Below are 19,136 nucleotides of genomic sequence, written 5' to 3' on the forward strand. Positions count from 1 at the left end.
ATAAACATGATTAGTAATTTGAAAGCTTAAAACGGTTGGTAGGGTGATTTTAACCAATCATCAAGCTTTTACTCTCCCCAGGATGACACAGGGGTAGAAAAGTCGTTTCGGATCCATGATTTGTTCATCTTTATGAACGTGAGTCTGTCTACATTATCAGTGGAGAGCCGCGTGCGCTTATCTGTCAGCACACCACCAGCAGCGCTGAACACACGTTCAGACAGAACGCTGGCTGCGGGGCATGACAAGATCTCCAAGGCGTAAGTGGCTAGCTCTGGCCATTTATCCAGATTGGAAGCCCAAAAAGAGCAAGGGTCCAGTGACACAGTCGTGGCTTCAATGTTTACTTGGAGATACTCCTGTACCATCGTCTCTAGGCGTTGACTATGTGTCAGACTTCTTGTCTCCTGTGGCCTTGCAAAGGATGGGCTAAAAAAGTGGTGAAATGATTCCGCAAAATTGATGTTACCAGCAGATACTGTGGTTCTGTTACGGTTTGAGTGCTGAACACTTGACGGTCCCACGGTTGGCAAGTTGGAACTGTGAGATTCACTACGTGCACCACTGGTATTTTGTGGAAAAGCACATGTAAGATTCTGCAACAGTCTCTGCTGATACTCCTGCATGCGTGCATCCCTTTCTATGGCAGGAATAATTTCTGCAAATTTACTTTTGTACCGGGGATCTAACAGTGTGGCAACCCAGTAGTCAGGATTATTTCTAATTCTCACAATTCGAGGGTCATGTTGCAGGTAGTGCAGCAAGAAGGCACTCATGTGTGTTGCGCATCCAGGAGCACCAAGTCCCTGTTGTGTTGGTGGCGAGGTAACAATCATGCTTCCTTCCTCTGTCCTCTCCCCCCAACCTCGCACAACAGAAATGTGATCAAGGTCTCCCTCATCTGATGGGTCTTCCATCAGTTCGTCCTCCACTTCTTCCTGGGCTCCTGCACCTTCCTCACTAGTTTGGCTGCTACCATGCGCCCTGGTAAAACCATCTCCCCCACCCTCACATGCCTGCCGCCTTGGTGCTGCCGACCGTCTGGACCTTGCAGATGTTAGCCCTTCCGCATACAACTCCTCCTCCTCTACTTCCTCCACCTCCTCTTGTGCCACCACCTGACTCCGAATTCTGTTTAACATGTGCTCCAGCATGTAAATCACCGGAATAGTCATGCTGATAATGGCATCGTCAGCACTAAACATCTTCGTCGCCATTTCAAAACTGTGCAGAAGGGTGCATAGGTCCCTGATCTGAGACCACTCCTCCAGCGTGATTTGCCCCACCTCTGGATCTCGTTGGCCCAGGCTATATGTCAGAACGTATTGCACCAGGGCTTGTCGGTGCTGCCACAGTCGCTGCAACATGTGCAGAGTTGAATTCCACCGGGTAGACACATCGCATTTTAGCCGGTGAAGTGGCAGGCCCAACGACTTCTGTAGAGATGTAAGTCGCTGAGCTGCGGGATGCGAACGGCGAAAGTGAGCACACAGCGACCGTGCCCTCTGCAGAAGGCCATCTAGTCTGGGATAGTGGGCTAAAAATTGCTGGACAACCAGGTTCAACACGTGAGCCATACAAGGCACGTGTGTGACATTGCCCCGGCGAAGGGCCGCACCCAGGTTTGCAGCATTGTCGCACACGGCCTTCCCTGGTTTCAGGTCCAGTGGAGACAACCATTCATGAAATTGGTTCTCCAGAGCTGACCACAACTCCTCAGCTGTGTGACTCACATTTCCCAGACATTTCAATGTAAAAACCGCCTGATGACGTTGAGCCCTACTGCCAGCATAGTAAGGAGGTGTGCAGGATCCCTTCTGCGCAGTTAGAAAGCTTGTGGCATGACCAGACAGGCTTTGGGTGCAGGTGGAAGACCGAGAGGAGGTTGAGGAGGCAGAAGCAGTGGAGGAACTTTGACATAAAGAGGATTGACGCACAACTCGTGGGGACGGCAAGACTTGGACAGCAGCCCCTTGTCCTGCTGTCACCATAGTTACCCAGTGCCCAGTCAGCGATATGTAACGCCCCTGTCCATGCCTACTCGTCCAAGTGTCTGTGGTGAAATGCACCCTGTCACACACAGAGTTTCTCAAAGAAGCGGTGATGTTGTGTGCGACATGCTGGTGGAGCGCAGGCACACCTTTCTTTGAGAAGTAGTGCCGACTGGGCATCTGGTACTGGGGCACTGCGACGGACATAAGGTCTCGAAAATCCTCTGTGTCCACCAGGCGGAAAGGCAGCATTTCTGTAGCCAAGAACTTGCAGATGGTGAAATTCAACCTCTTAGGTTTCTCATGGCTAGGAGGAAATGGTCTTTTACTTGTCCACATCTGAGGGACCGAGGGCTGGCTATTGTGCTTAGACGGGGTTGATAAGGGTGTCCCCGGCAAACTGCTGGTCTGTGAGGAAGATGCAGGCGGACATGTTAGGTTGCCTTGATCCAAAGGTGGTGCTATCGATGTCGGACAGCGCTCAACACCAGCTGGTGTTACCACCTCCAAAGAAAATGATGACCTGCCAATCACGCTGGCTGTTGCGGGTAAAGAGGTGGCAGGTCTGCGCCCCAAAACAGGTGTGACTGCTGTCCCCCCAGTCACAGAGGATGAAGAGGCCGCGGATGCACAAGATATGGCAGACGGTGGTTGGCCCGGCCGGCTAGGCCGCATTGTAGCACACTGAGCTTCCCACTGCAACTTATGCTTCATGTCCATGTGCCGGTTCATGCATGAAGTACTCAAACTATGTATTTTTTGGCCTCTACTTAGCTTTTGCTGACAAATGTTACAGATAACACGAGTTGGGTCATCTTTATCGATCTGAAAAAATGCCCAGGCTATGCAAGGCTTAGCACCCATGTGACCTGAAGAGCCACCACGACTTGTGGTGAGAGGCAGAGTTGTGTTTGAGGATGCAGTTGTTGACGTGCTTCCAGTACTACGTCTCTGTCCAGGAAGGCGCAACCTGACCTCGTCATCACTAGCATCTTCCTCCACCTCCTCTGCTGACCTCATCTCTTGGCTGACTGTGGGTTGACAGTAAGTGGGATCTCCAACCTCATCATCATCACCCTGTGCGTTATCACACCCGTCGTCCTCAGAGCCAACCTGTTCCTGCCCTGACAAAAAACTAAAGTTGTCGCTCCAATCAGGTATTTGAGTCTTATCATCGTCTTCCTCATTGTCTCCACCAACAGGAGTTACAGTTTGGGAATGAGGGTCTACATTATGGTCAGAACCTTCTGCGTCTGGTCCTGGATCCGACTCATAAAGATTCTGGGCATCAGTGCAGATCATTTCCTCATCTGGATTCACAGAAGCGCTGGAGTCGACCTCTGATTCCCAGGCTATAGTATGAGTAAACAGCTCTGCAGACTCAACCATCTGTTCTACCTCATACTCAGACGGGCAGCTGGAGATTTGGGAGCTGTGAGGAAGCAAGTGCGATTGGGGTGACACCTTTGAGGACTGGAGTATTTGTGATGTTGAAGTTGATGTGGAGGAGAGCCCACTTAAAGGAGCACTTGATATCCGTTGAAGCACCTGCTGTTTGTGTGCCTCATCTGGAATTTGTAGCGATTGGCGTGGCCGTAAGAAAGGGATCTTATCACATTGTCCGCTAAAAGAAGTAGACATTTTAGTTTGGCTGGAAGATGGTCTTTCTTCTGCAGATGTTACTGTTGCTTTAACACCTACCCCACGGACACAACCTTTTTTCCCCTTCCCAACACGCCTATTCCCCTTTCCACCAGCAGCAGGCCTTTTTCCACTCATTTTGGTGGTTAACTAATTAACAACTCTGGAGTTCTTTGCACACAAAAAACAATGGATGGGAACCGAGCAGAGCTGAGTGGCCAAACTGTGGTATTAGGCCAAAACTATTGGCTGGGTTAGATGCAGAAAAAAATTATATTCAATTTGCAACCTGATGGAGGTCAGTATAGATGGACTAATAGAGAAAGTCCCACACACTGCTAGAAGGCCAAATATTTTTTCAGAGATAGATGCAGAAAAAAATATATTCAGTTTGCAACCTGATGGAGGTCTGTATAGATGGATTAATAGAACAAATCCCACACACAGCTAGAATCCCAATATTTTTTCAGAGGTAGATGCAGAAAAAAATATATTCAGTTTGCAACCTGATGGAGGTCAGTATAGATGGACTAATACAACAAGTCCCACACACAGCTAGAAGCCCAATATTTTTTCAGAGGTAGATGCAGAAAAAAATATATTCAGTTTGCAACCTGATGGAGGTCTGTATAGATGGATTAATAGAACAAGTCCCACACACAGCTAGAAGCGCAATATTTTTTCAGAGGTAGATGCAGAAAAAAATATATCCAGTTTGCAACCTGATGGAGGTCAGTATAGATGGACTAATACAACAAGTCCCACACACAGCTAGAAGCCCAATATTTTTTCAGAGGTAGATGCAGAAAAAAATATATTCAGTTTGCAACCTGATGGAGGTCTGTATAGATGGATTAATAGAACAAGTCCCACACACAGCTAGAAGCCCAATATTTTTTCAGAGGTAGATGCAGAAAAAAATATATTCAGTTTGCAACCTGATGGAGGTCTGTATAGATGGATTAATAGAACAAGTCCCACACACAGCTAGAAGCCCAATATTTTTTCAGAGGTAGATGCAGAAAAAAATATATTCGGTTTGCAACCTGATGGAGGTCAGTATAGATGGACTAATACAACAAGTCCCACACACAGCTAGAAGCCCAATATTTTTTCAGAGGTAGATGCAGAAAAAAATATATTCAGTTTGCAACCTGATGGAGGTCTGTATAGATGGATTAATAGAACAAGTCCCACACACAGCTAGAAGCCCAATATTTTTTCAGAGGTAGATGAAGAAAAAAATATATGCAGTTTGCAACCTGATGGAGGTCAGTATAGATGGACTAATACAACAAGTCCCACACACAGCTAGAAGCCCAATATTTTTTCAGAGCTAGATGCAGAAAAAAATTATATTCAATTTGCAACCTGATGGAGGTCAGTATAGATGGACTAATAGAATGATGCTATGCCCAAAAGATTTTACTTCACTAGGTGCAGTAAAAAAATTGGTATTCTATACACATGTGGTATATCTTGCAACACAGATAGGCTACTCCACTGACTAACACACTCTGCAATAGGCCAAAAAGGATTAGCTTTGCTAGATTCAGCCAAATGCTGTGAAAAAAACTTGCACAGCACTGGCACAGACCTGCCTGGCAAAAACTGATAGGAACTGATGTAACCTAGTCCTGAAAAGGACTCCAATTACAATTAGTCTTTACTCCCACAATCTATCTATTTAAGAGCACAGACCTCCCTGATAAAAGTCGTAGGAAATGCTGTAACCTAGTCATTAAAAGGACTGCAATCACAACTATTCCCTACTCCCAAGCTATCTGTAGATTTGTGCGAAAATTGGCTTGAAATTAACAAGGTATAGCGCACACAGCAACAGCGGTGCCGTCTAACACGCAGCTGCAGCAGTGAGAAAATGGTGGCGACGGGGAAAATGGCTTGGTCTTATAGGGCAAGGACATGTGACATACACTGCCAATGACACATGCCCTTGCTTGTGTGAAAAAAAGCACTTCGCTCCGTGTGTGCGCTGCTGATAGGCTGACAGATTGCACCTCCCCACTGTAAATGCGGGAAAGAGAAAAAAAAAATGGAGATCTTCATTGTTCCTGCAGAGATCCATCCCCTGCCCCTCCCCCCACCCCGCTGTACACTCAAACTGCGTATTAACATTAATTTTCATCATTACTGAGAAAAAATCCAGTTATGATTTTGGTGCACGAACAGTTATCGAACATAACCTCGAACAGCCGAATTTTTCTCAAATTGTTCGTGTTCGCCGAACGGCTCGAACACCGCCCAAAACAGCTCGAATTTGAGATTGGCGAACAGTTCGAGTAGAACAACGCTCATCTCTAATTTTCAGCTGTTTCACACTTTTTTGTTAAGTATATAATTCCACATGTGTTAATTCATAGTTTTGATGTCTTCAGTGTGAATGTACAATTTTCATAGTCATGAAAATACAGAAAAATCTTTCAATGAGAAGGTGTGTCCAAACTTTTGTTCTGCACTGTATATGTATATATATATATATATATATATATATATATATATATTATATATAATAATTTTATATGTATAAATAATAGTATATTGTATATGCAACCTATACTATAGCTATGATATAACTGTTTTCTTTCCATTACATCAGAAAATTTGGTGTTACATGTAATCAGTAAAAAAATGCTAAGAAAAATTATAAACCAAAAATTAATTAATAATTAAGATATTCATATGAACTCCAAATAGCAATGAAATTAATAACATGAATAATAACAAAAAACAAAGCCGCATACACCCACGTCACAAGTTATGGCTGCTCAGATGGTTTACAGCCAAAACAATATTGCAGAATATTAAAAGTGTTTTCCGGTTTAAAAAAAAAACCCAGGTGCAGTTTAAAAAAAAAAAAAAAAAATTGTGTTTTACTCACTCCTCTGGGGTCTTTGCCAATGCTCACCGTATCTGTTATCATCTGCAGTGCTATTGTTACCTCAGCAGTGCTACAGCCAAAACGTGAGTCCAGCAGCTCTACCCAAGTTGACAGCACGTGCTGCTGAGCTCACTGATTGACTGCAGTTCTGTCGATGTGACATCAGCACTGCAGGCTATCACAGACATAGGGCACAGACTCGTGGACTTGAGCAGGGTGAGTAAAGAACCGTTTTTCTTTTTTAAATAAATTGGAGAACCCCGTTTAGGACCAAATATAGATAAGTAGCATGCAAAACCAAAATTCCTATAAGAACTGTACAGCAAGATAAAATGTACTGAACTGTTGTGCAGTGTACCTTGTGTGAGATGCAATAAAAATTAATACAATTAAAATATCATAACACAAGCAAGAAGAAAAAGTAACTTTACAAGAAAACGGGGAAATAAAGAGTGGATGACAGGATATAAAGAGGGTACAGTAATTATTGATGGTCAGGCTGAAGTTGTGCTCTATGGAAATCAAAGGGTTAAAACAACATAATAATGATTAAGAGAAGTCCTAATTGGATTTATTGACACAGTAGATTCTTACCAATTTTTTGTAAAAATCATAACAGTATACCCACAATGTACAGTAACTGCGAAGTGTTAATACACCCTAATATCTGTAATCATGTGAAGGGTGTGCGATTATTAGCTCTAATTTGTAGAGCACATAACTCATACAGCACAGGGGTCATAGTTAAAGAGGCTGTCTGCTCTGTGTGACTGCAGACTTATGAATCCCCGCAGCGCACAGTGCTGGTTTCAAACCCGGGACCCGAGGGTATGTATGTGACTCGCTGTCACGGGTGTGTTGCCACGAAGATCGTCACGAGTACACAGCCTGACTTCTCGCAGCTGACTTGTTGGTGCTTTGTGTTTTCTCGGCAGTGAAGGAGTTAATTCTCTCTCTCTCTGGGCTAGCTGAGGTCCAGCCTCGCCCAGCTGCAATCAATGCTTCGTTAGTGAGACTCCTTTATATTCCTGCAGGTCTGTTTGTGAGGTGTCGGTGAAAGCTTTTCATTCAGACTTACAGAGCGGATCGTGGTGTTTGGAGTTGCTGAGATAAGTGTATTTGGAAGTTTTATTTCCCTTTCCTCGCTTTATCATTTATCTCCTCTCCCGTTGGTGTTCCCTCTGTTGTAGTTGTGTTGAAGTTGTATGCAAGGTGGTTTTGGGTTTTTCCCTTGTACTGTCTCGTTCGTCTAAATACTGTGTGTGGGCATATTATTGCTGGTTCCCAATTGTTGTGATCGGGGTCCTTCTCAGGACTAGATTACTGTGGTGCAGGGATCCTCAGGAGGTAGGGGTTACGCTGGCGGCCTGGACCTCTGTACCTTTAACAGTACCTCCAGGATGAGGGATTAGTCAGGGCCCCAGCTTAGGGTCAGCTTAGGCCCCCTACCTCCAGTATTCTGTGACAGTGTGACATTTTCACCGACCCACTTAGTTTTTCTCCAGCTACCATGGATCCAGTAGCCGGTCTAGCTCGGCAGTTGCAGAGTTTGTCCATGGGGCTGGCGGACGTTAGGTCCAAGGTTTTGCATCCTCTGGAGCAAGCCGGACCAGAACCTAAAGTAGCTCTCCCTGACAGGTTCACTGGGGGGCGGGACAAGTTTTTTGTTTTCCGGGAGGCATGCAAATTGTACTTTCGGCTGCGGCCTCGGTCATCGGGCAGTGAAGAACAAAGGGTGGGAATTGTCATCTCGCTCCTACAAGGGGACCCACAATCTTGGGCGTTCTCTCTTCCCCCAAGCTCCCCGGTTCTCCAGTCAGTGGATAGGTTTTTCGCTGCTTTGGGACTCGTATATGATGACCCAGATCGGATCTCCCTTGCTGAGTCTAAGTTACGTAGGATTCAGCAGGGAGATCGTCCGGCGGAGGAATTCTGTTCAGAGTTCCGTAGGTGGGCCACGGACACCCAGTGGAATGACCCGGCTCTTAGGAGCCAGTTTTGTCATGGTTTATCCGACAAATTACAGGATGTGTTGGCACAGTGACTCTCCCGCGTCACTGGAAGCCGCTATGGCCCTTGCTATTCGCGTTGACAGACGGCTTCGGGAGAGGTGCGGGATAACTCTACCCCCTGTAATGTCTCCACCTCTTACAAGGTCCCCTCATATGGTGGTTCCCCTGGTCAGTCCGGAGGAGCCTATGCAATTAGGAGGGACATCATTTCGGGGAAGGGGACCGGTGGTGTGCCATAAGACAGGAAGGTGTTTCCTCTGCGGGAAAAAGGGACATTTTATTGGGGGGTGTCCATCCCGCCCCTTGCTGAGTAAAGAATCGTCGAAAAAACTGTTGATCCCAGGTTGTGTGGTGGACGGCAATCTGGGAGTAGGTATTTCGTCCCTAGGTTCGTCTCAGTTTCTCGTACCGGCGGAGGTGGTGGTGGGTACGAGAACTGAGAGGATATCTGTTCTTCTGGATAGTGGGGCCGGGGCTAATCTGGTTGATGCTCGGTTTGCCCGGGTTCAAGGTATGCGATTGAGTGAGTTGGCTAAACCCATCCCCATATTCTCGATCGATGCCAGGCCTCTCGGTCAGGGAAGTTTTTTGCAAGCTGTGCATGGCGTAAAACTTCAAGTGGGGGCAATACATAAAGAACTGTTGTCTTGCTACGTGTTGGAGGGTCTTCCCACTCCTATAGTGTTGGGCCTTCCTTGGTTAGCTAAGCATAACCCTGTTATTAATTGGCAAACCAGAGAGATAAGCCAATGGAGTAAATTCTGTAATAAAAACTGCATGAACACGGTCATCGGTGCGGTTACTCCTTGGGTCTTACCTCCATTTCTGGCAGACTTTGAGGATGTATTCTCGGAGAATGGGTGTCAGGAACTACCTCCTCATCGCGAGTATGACTGTTCTGTAAAACTGCTCCCTGAGGCCAAGTTACCTAAAGCTAGGTTGTATAACCTTTCTGGTCCTGAGAGGCAGGCCATGAAGGATTATATTTCAGAAAGTCTGGCTAAGGGGCATATTAGACCTTCATCTTCACCGGTGGCCGCGGGGTTCTTCTTTGTTAAGAAGAAAGATGGAGGCCTACGCCCTTGCCTGGATTTCCGTGAACTTAATCGGATTACGGTCCGAGATCCGTATCCGCTCCCACTTATTCCCGATCTCTTTAATCAGATCGTGGGCGCCAAATGGTTCTCTAAGTTGGATCTCAGGGGGGCGTACAATCTGATTAGGATGAAGGAGGGGGATGAGTGGAAGACGGCTTTTAACACTCCGGAGGGGCATTATGAGAACCTTGTCATGCCATTCGGTCTGACTAATGCCCCGGCGGTGTTTCAACACTTTGTTAATGATATTTTTCGCCACCTGGTGGGACAGTTTGTTGTCATATATCTGGATGATATCTTAATTTACTCGCCGGATCTGGTGTCTCATCAGGAGCACGTTAGACAGGTGTTACAGATCTTGCGGGATAATAAACTGTATGCCAAATGGGAAAAGTGTGTGTTCGCCGTACAGGAACTCCAGTTTTTAGGCTTCCTGGTTTCTGCGTCCGGTTTTCGTATGGACCCTGGGAAAGTGCGGGCAGTTCTTGAGTGGGATCGGCCGGAGAATCTTAAGGCACTACAACGTTTCCTGGGGTTTGCTAACTATTACCGGAAGTTCATTCGTAATTTCTCGTCCATGGTTAAGCCTCTCACAGACATGACTAAAAAGGGGACGGATTTTTCTAGGTGGTCTGACAAGGCTTGTCAAGCATTCTCCTCCTTGAAAAAATGTTTTGCCTCGGCACCCATACTCATTCAACCTGATGCGTCTCAGCCATTCTTTGTAGAGGTAGACGCTTCCGAGGTAGGGGTGGGAGCAGTATTGTCACAGGGTTCGTCCCCTGGTAAGTGGCATCCGTGCGCCTTTTTCTCTAAAAAATTGTCGTCCGCTGAGAGGAATTACGATGTCGGCAATAGGGAACTCCTGGCCATTAAGTTAGCTTTTGAGGAGTGGCGCCATTTTTTGGAGGGGGCAGTTCATCCGGTCACCGTCATCACCGATCACAAGAACCTGCTATATCTGGAGTCCGCTAAACGTCTGAATCCCAGACAAGCTAGGTGGTCATTGTTTTTTACCAGGTTTAATTTCGTCGTTACATATCGTCCTGGGTCTAAAAATGTAAAGGCGGATGCCTTATCTCGTAGTTTCCCTGGGGCCGGGAATACAGACGACCCGATTCCTATTCTTCAGGAGGGGGTGGTGGTTTCGGCAGTATGCTCTGAGCTGGAGGAGGAGATATTGGAGGCTCAGGGGGACGCCCCTGTTGGACCTTCGGGGAGACTGTTCGTTCCAGATCAGTTGCGACAAAAGGTGATCGAGGCACACCATAACTCAGTTTTTGCAGGACACCCGGGGAGTAAAGCAACTGTGGATCTCCTCTCGCGTTGGTTTTGGTGGCCTAACTTACATAAAGAGGTGGTAACTTTTGTCGCGTCCTGTGGGGTTTGTGCGCGCTCTAAGACCTCACATACCCGTCCGTCTGGGGCCCTCTTACCTTTGAAGATCCCGGAGCGTCCTTGGACTCATCTGTCTATGGACTTTATTACGGACCTCCCTCCGTCTTCGGGTAAAACGGTCATACTCGTTGTAGTGGACAGGTTCAGCAAGATGGCACATTTTATCGCTCTTCCGGCTCTCCCTAATGCTAAAACTCTTGCGCAGGTGTTCATTGGGGAGATTGTGAGGCTTCACGGGGTACCCTCCGAGGTGGTGTCTGATCGGGGGTCTCAGTTTGTGTCCAAGTTCTGGAAGGCGTTTTGTGCACGGCGGGGGATGCATTTGTCATTCTCGTCGGCTTTTCATCCTCAGACCAATGGTCAGACGGAACGTATGAACCAGAGCTTGGAGACATATCTTCGGTGTTTTGTGTCAGAGAACCAGGAGGACTGGGCTTCTTTCCTACCTCTGGCAGAGTTTGCTCTCAATAATAGGCGAAGCGAGTCCACTGGTAAGTCCCCGTTTTTTGGGGCATATGGTTTTCACCCCCAGTTTTGTACTTTCAGTAGGGGGGGCTCTTCGGGGGTTCCGGAGGAGGAACGATTTTCCTCATCTCTCGCTTCAGTATGGAGAGGGGTGCTGAAGAATCTGAATACTATGGGGAACCAATACAAACGTATGGCTGATAGGTCCGGACCAGACACTCTCCTCCTAAGTGTGAACGATCGGGTATGGTTGTCTACCAGGAATATTAAACTTAAGGTTCCCTCCTGGAAACTGGGTCCCAGGTTCATCGGGCCGTACAGAATCAGTTCTGTTATTAATCCGGTGGCATTCCGTCTTGACCTCCCCCCTACGTTTAAAATTCACAACGTGTTTCACAGATCATTGCTTAAGAGGTATGTGGCGCCGGTGGTACCGTCACCTTTACCTCCCCCTCCTGTGGTTGTCAATGGTAACTTGGAGTTCCAGGTATCGAGGGTCATTGATTCACGCTTTAATCGCCGGTCCCTTCAGTACTTGGTTCATTGGAAGGGGTATGGTCCTGAGGAGAGGATGTGGGTTCCTGCGTCGGATATTAACGCAGACCGATTAGTTCGGGCCTTCCACACGACTCACCCGGATAAACCTGGCCCTGAGGGTCCGGAGGCCCCTCGTAGAAGGGGGGGTACTGTCACGGGTGTGTTGCCACGAAGATCGTCACGAGTACACAGCCTGACTTCTCGCAGCTGACTTGTTGGTGCTTTGTGTTTTCTCGGCAGTGTAGGAGTTAATTCTCTCTCTCTGGGCTAGCTGAGGTCCAGCCTCGCCCAGCTGCAATCAATGCTTCGTTAGTGAGACTCCTTTATATTCCTGCAGGTCTGTTTGTGAGGTGTCGGTGAAAGCTTTTCATTCAGACTTACAGAGCGGATCGTGGTGTTTGGAGTTGCTGAGATAAGTGTATTTGAAAGTGTTATTTCCCTTTCCTCGCTTTATCATTTATCTCCTTTCCCGTTGGTGTTCCCTCTGTTGTAGTTTTGTTGAAGTTGTATGCAAGGTGGTTTTGGTTTTTCCCTTGTACTGTCTCGTTCGTCTAAATACTGTGTGTGTGGGCATATTATTGCTGGTTCCCAATTGTGATCGGGGTCCTTCTCAGGACTAGATTACTGTGGTGCAGGGATCCTCAGGAGGTAGGGGTTACGCTGGCGGCCTGGACCTCTGTACCTTTAACAGTACCTCCAGGATGAGGGATTAGTCAGGGCCCCAGCTTAGGGTCAGCTTAGGCCCCCTACCTCCAGTATTCTGTGACAGTGTGACACTCGCCCCTGGGCCTGCTGTGTCGTGCGGCATCGCGCGCACGGGGGCTTACCCGGAGCCGGATCAGATGGGGGTAGTAGTCTCGTGGCGGTGACCCGGTCCGTGCCCAGGGAGTCAAGCTGAGCGGCAGTCTTTAGCAGTAGATGTTAGAATGTTCGACTACGCCACCCGTTGAATGCGGCTATGAAGCCGCCGCTGCAGGGCAGACCGCTGAGGCCGGTGGTAAGATTGTGCAGCGTAGCTGGTAGAACCCCCAACGGGAGGGGTATGACCTCAGGGCAGCAGATGTGGAAGATAGTGGTAGTGATGGTGCAGCAAGGAAGCTCAGAGACGTGTGGTGCAGTTTCAAGGCTTTTACTCACAGGTGTTGCTCCGGTCACTTTGGCCAGCAGTGACCACCCGAGCCGTGCTGCGTCCACCAGGTGCGGGACTCGGCCAACCCCCAGGCAGTTCCAGAGCGTGGTCCCAAGCTCCCCTCTATTCCTTCCTACGGGCCGTCCTCACCAGGGACCCACCTTTGTCCGGCTCCCTCGGGTCTTTTAGTGGCGAAACCTTTCCCGGCTTCCCTGACCCTATGCGTGGTTTGCCTTCCTGGTGGATATGGTGAGGGGTTGCGCCAAAACTTGTCCACGACCTCCGGTTCCTGGCTAAGGATGTTTAGCCTCTACCAGTTTGGGATCCGGTACCCTCTTCTGCCAACCCTTCACCCGTCTTAGTTCACTTGTGGGATCTCAGGGTTCCCTCTAATTGTGTCTCTGGGCCTTTCACTGGGTTTTTCCTCTACTTCCTCTTTCTCTGCGCTTCAGGCCTGGCCCTGGAGCTGGGCCAAGCCGGAGCCACAGCTCCCTGTCAGCCCTCTCTGGCTGAACTCTCCCTCAGCTTCTCCTCAGACTCAACCCTGTCTCAAGATGGTGCCCACCTTATATACTCCCTCTGACACCCGAGCCCAGGTGACTAGCACCCAATGGGCTCCTTCCTATGCCCAGAGTCCCTCCCCTGTCTGCTCCTACACTACTGGGATGTTCCTCCCCCCCTCCCACTCCAGCCAGGGACAGACGCTGTCGTACCTGCACATCTACCTAGTGGGAGTACCGTTGTTCTGTCCCCCGGAAATGGGGTGAGTGTAGTGCATGCAGCTAACTGAGCTCGGTCCCACACTCCATCCTTACCCGGGAGTGGAACACCACACCTCTGGTTTGAGGTGCAATACCCCTGTAGCAGCCGAGTCCTCGGGGTGCTACATTCCCCCCTGGTAAACCACAGCACGTCCTCGGGCTGTAAAAGAATAAAACAAAACATACAAAAATTTTTTAAAGTACACACTAAGATATAAAACATTATAAAAAACATTATCAGAAAAATATAACGTTACAGGTAACTTTTTTTTTTTTTAGATTACTATCTTAGCAGCATAAACTTTTGATATAAAACTTTTCCATATAAAGCATTCTTGTTCCTCCGGCCACGGTGCAACTTATGACCGGGTAAAGTGCAACAGTCACTAGAGAAAAACAGTTCTTTATAAAACCAAAAGGGGGCGCTTTAGGAAGCGCAACTATTTACAGGGTATGGCCGCTCTCAGTCCTCGGCCAGTGGGGAATAGGGGAATGGCTGCTCACAGTCCTCAGCCTGGTAAGGGATAGGGGCACACAGGAAACAGTTCTTTTAAACAGTTCCACACTAGTCCCAACGGGGACCATACTCTGATTAGCAACAACTTAGGTACCCCTACGGGTAACTTATCTACAGTACTTTGCTTATGCTACTCCCCTTTAGTAGCGGTGTCCTCTCCTTGTCTCCTCCTGAGGGTAGTCTTCAGACCCGTCCGGGTCCTCTTGATCTTCCCCATACTGCAACTCCTCCTCCGTCAACCGGTGCACGTGAAGGGCGTATGGTCCTTTGGCACACTGATGCCGGGTGAAGGTAACCTCATCACCCGGGTAGAGGTCACGTCCTCGGTGTCCCTCCGGCAGGTGGCTCTCAACATCCCTGCGGGTAACAAAGACATCGCCGGGGGTTCTGTGATCCCGGATAAAGCCCCAGCCGTGCTCCATTTGAAACTTTATGACAGTCCCGGTGGCGCAGGGACCGTGGGCCGCACGGTTTCGTCAGGTCCGGCTTTTCTGCTCCGCGCTTTGGACCTGCAGCCGCTCCTCGCGGACCCGCCTCTCTTGCCGTTCCCTCTGAAAGACCTCCAGCTGTTGACGACAGCACTCCTCACGTTGGGCTGCGGCCTCCCGGGTCTCTTGGGTGAACCCCATGAGGTCTTCGCCGGTGGGGTCCCACGCAAATTGGGCCTCTTCCAATGGGAGCGGGACAATGTTGGAGGGCGCCGGAGCCGGGATCAGAGGCTCACACTGGGGCCACTCCTTCCGGAGTCGGGGGTTGACGTACTCCGGTGGCCAAATGAAAGGCAGCCCGTCCGGGCTAGTGTGCTGTGCGAATAGATCTTCACCCAGGGGCAGCATTGTGGAAGTTGAGGGCACTGGAGGGGCAGCGGCGCCCGGATTCACCAGGCCTTGCGACCAGGCCGGTGGCACTCTGAAGGTGAAGGGTACTGTGGAGACGGCAGCGCCCGGGGGTACTCGGCCTTGCGACCAGGCCAGGGGGCACTTCCTCTTTTGCCGCGCTCAGGGTCAAGGGGCGTGGCGTAACAGAGGGCACGACCGCGGCTCCTGCCGCTTGAGGCCTAGTTGGAAGCAGCGGCGGTGCGGCAACGGGCGCGGTAAGTGGAACTTCGGGCTCTGCGACGGGGAGCTGGGGCAGGCTTGCGGCTACGGGGCACGGGGTGATGACGTCCCCATTACCTGCTTCCATCTCTGCAGCTCCCTCCGCGGCGTCGCCTCCGGCCTCCGCTCCTCCTGCACCATCCTCAGGGGCAGACACGCTCCACGTTGCGGGTGGCATCCTCTGCTGGCGGGTTCCAGCCTGCTGGACCATCTCTCTCCTCCACTCGGCCAGCGCTTCTTGCTGTACCCGGGCCATCTTCCGGGCCAAGGCCTCCAGCGCGGTCTGTGCACGCTCCCGATTTCTGGGGAGCTGTGCCAGGATCTCCACCAGGCCTTCTGGGGTGGCAGCCTGTAACATGTTCCGGACCACAGGGTCGGTGCTGATCGACTCTCCCTCCATCTCCGGGTGCGATCTGTCCAGACTCCTCCAGGCCGCACCCATCTTCTCTGTTTTGTTCTGTATCCGCCCCCATTGAGGGTGGTCCCGTGGCAACTTAGTGATTGTCAGTTCCAGGGGCAGCCCTCTCACACTGATGGACATTTCTATCATTGCAGTCTCTGCTGGTGGGGGCGGTTTCCGCTTTTGGCGCCATTCCTGGACCTGGCCCACGATGGGAGGTGGCCTCTTGCCACCCTCTGGCACGCCCATAATGGAGTCCGCTCTGCCAGGGCGGGAAACCGTCTCAGATGGCGGGAATCGTCTCCTTATGGCGGGAAACTCCGTGGATGGCGGGAAAAGGCTGCAGATGGCGGGCAAACGGCGGGAAACGACCCGAGATGGCGTCCGATGGCGGGAACCCTCTGGAATTGGCGGGAGACTCCTTTTTACGGTAAATGTGAACTTTTCTTCAGGCACGCAGTACCCGGTGGTTGCGGGCACGTAATCCTGCCGACTACGCCAAAGTTGACGCGCCCCTGGGCCTGCTATGTCGTGCGGCATCGCGCGCATGGGGGCTTACCCGGAGCCGGATCAGATGGGGGTAGTAGTCTCGTGGCGGTGACCCGGTCCGTGCCCAGGGAGTCAAGCTGAGCGGCAGTCTTTAGCAGTAGATGTTAGAATGTTCGACTACGCCACCCGTTGAATGCGGCTATGAAGCCGCCGCTGCAGGGCAGACCGCTGAGGCCGGTGGTAAGATTGTGCAGCGTAGCTGGTAGAACCCCCAACGGGAGGGGTATGACCTCAGGGCAGCAGATGTGGAAGATAGTGGTAGTGATGGTGCAGCAAGGAAGCTCAGAGACGTGTGGTGCAGTTTCAAGGCTTTTACTCACAGGTGTTGCTCCGGTCACTTTGGCCAGCAGTGACCACCCGAGCCGTGCTGCGTCCACCAGGTGCGGGACTCGGCCAACCCCCAGGCAGTTCCAGAGCGTGATCCCAAGCTCCCCTCTATTCCTTCCTACGGGCCGTCCTCACCAGGGACCCACCTTTGTCCGGCTCCCTCGGGTCTTTTAGTGGCGAAACCTTTCCCGGCTTCCCTGACCCTATGCGTGGTTTGCCTTCCTGGTGGATATGGTGAGGGGTCGCGCCAAAACTTGTCCACGACCTCCGGTTCCTGGCTAAGGATGTTTAGCCTCTACCAGTTTGGGATCCGGTACCCTCTTCTGCCAACCCTTCACCCGTCTTAGTTCACTTGTGGGATCTCAGGGTTCCCTCTAATTGTGTCTCTGGGCCTTTCACTGGGTTTTTCCTCTTCTTCCTCTTTCTCTGCGCTTCAGGCCTGGCCCTGGAGCTGGGCCCAGCCGGAGCCACAGCTCCCTGTCAGCCCTCTCTGGCTGAACTCTCCCTCAGCTTCTCCTCAGACTCAACCCTGTCTCAAGATGGTGCCCACCTTATATACTCCCTCTGACACCCGAGCCCAGGTGACTAACACCCAATGGGCTCCTTCCTATGCCCAGAGTCCCTCCCCTGTCTGCTCCTACACTACTGGGATGTTCCTCCCCCCCTCCCACTCCAGCCAGGGACAGACGCTGTCGTACCTGCACATCTACCTAGTGGGAGTACCGTTGTTCTGTCCCCCGGAAATGGGATGAGTGTAGTGCATGCAGCTAACTGAGCTCGGTCCCACACTCCATCCTTACCCGGGAGTGGAACACCACACCTCTGGTTTGAGGTGCAATACCCCTGTAGCAGCTGAGTCCTCGGGGTGCTACATATGCGTTATACATACTCCTGGTCAATGGGCATGGTTTCACTCCATACACTTGTATGGAGCGAGGCTGTGCCCAGTCTAGTGACAAGACCGGCTGGTGGCCCATTATGCGTATGGATCAAGGCCATGCCCACTGACCGGGAGTATGCATGACTCATACATACCCTCAGGTCCCGGGTCTGAAACCAGCACTGTGCGCTGCGGGGATTCATATAAGTCTGCAGTCACACAGAGCAGACAGCCTCTTTAACTATGACCCCTGTGCTGTATGAGTTATGTGCTCTACAAACCACTACAAAGTCACTAACTTTACCATAAGTTAATTGACAAGAAATCATTCCAATAAAAAAAGTTGAACACAAGCATTTTCTGGCCTCATACAACATAGGAATGCATAATTCTGCAGAAGTTTTACAGAGGTTGTTCATTACTTTTACATTGATGGCCTATCAAGATTATATGTTGTAACAGATAACATTTTAATAACTTGTCCATGTTCAGTCGTAGCTCACTGTGCATTATCTGCTACCGAAAGAGAAGATTGTGGGTACGCAAGGATAACAAAGGAGCAATGTGAACATAGAGGCTGCTGCTACGACACCAGCATCCCTGAGACCAAATGGTGTTTCCACCATGGTATGACTTCACATTTTATCTTCTTTAGACTCTTAACTTTTTTTTTTGTCTTTGTATTACTTTTATCAATTCCTGTTATAATATCAGAAAGAACCCTTTATTGTACACTGATGTAGTTTGATGTACAAAGTTCTGTGGCTAGAGATCTCTAACTCCCTTAGGACAGCCCCTAAACATGAACAACATCTATTCAACATTACTATATGGATCGGGCTCAGGATCTGTAGATTTGTTGTTTGATCTACAAAATGTTTCTATTTTTCACAGGTTTTAAGAAGATAGTAGGCCAATAACCAAAGCATATTGCCCCAGTGACCTCTTCTCTTTGGAACAGACCAAGAAAATTATATGAAGAGCGGGAAGAATGTTCAGACATACACACCATCACATTCTGTTGCTTTTAAATAATCATTAAAGTGAAAGTGTCCTTCTAACACGAGTCTTGTCTTATGTCAGACTGTTGCGAACTTAAAAAGGAACAAAAATAGATTATGTATACAAGTGTACATTTTTGCAAATATGAAATTTTAATCGTCAGAACCCTCCATAGTCTTAAAAAATTCCTCTAAAAGTGGTGGAGAGTGGAGATTGACTGGATAGTGCTTAAACAGTCCAGCTCTACGACTCCACACCAGAACAAGCCCATCCACCAAGGACAACTCTAGAAAAAAAATTCACATAGTAATACAAAAGAACGTAAAAGACTCAAGATATAAAGGTTTAATACAATATCCTTGGTTGCACTATATTTAATACATACTTACACTGTTGTATACTTATCGAATGAACTACCACTGTATTGTGGAGCC

At 49.3% G+C, this 19,136-nt stretch overlaps 1 protein-coding gene across 1 annotated transcript in view; it reads left to right on the forward strand.

Moving 5' to 3' along the window:
* LOC141273398 (alpha-2-macroglobulin-like protein 1) overlaps positions 1 to 18,761 on the forward strand; it is a 196,128-nt gene extending 177,367 nt beyond the window's left edge. Inside the window, exons 36-37 of the mRNA XM_073685168.1 lie at positions 18,193 to 18,327; positions 18,595 to 18,761. Coding sequence (XP_073541269.1) covers positions 18,193 to 18,327; positions 18,595 to 18,620 — 161 coding nt within the window. The 3' untranslated portion in view covers positions 18,621 to 18,761. The remainder of the gene's footprint in view (positions 1 to 18,192; positions 18,328 to 18,594) is intronic.
* Positions 18,762 to 19,136: the final 375 nt, after the last annotated feature.

This window comes from Phyllobates terribilis, unplaced genomic scaffold, assembly GCF_046119375.1.
Source record: "Phyllobates terribilis strain yellow unplaced genomic scaffold, ASM4611937v1 Scaffold_5__5_contigs__length_657084704, whole genome shotgun sequence".
Classification (NCBI taxonomy): Eukaryota; Metazoa; Chordata; class Amphibia; order Anura; family Dendrobatidae; genus Phyllobates; species Phyllobates terribilis.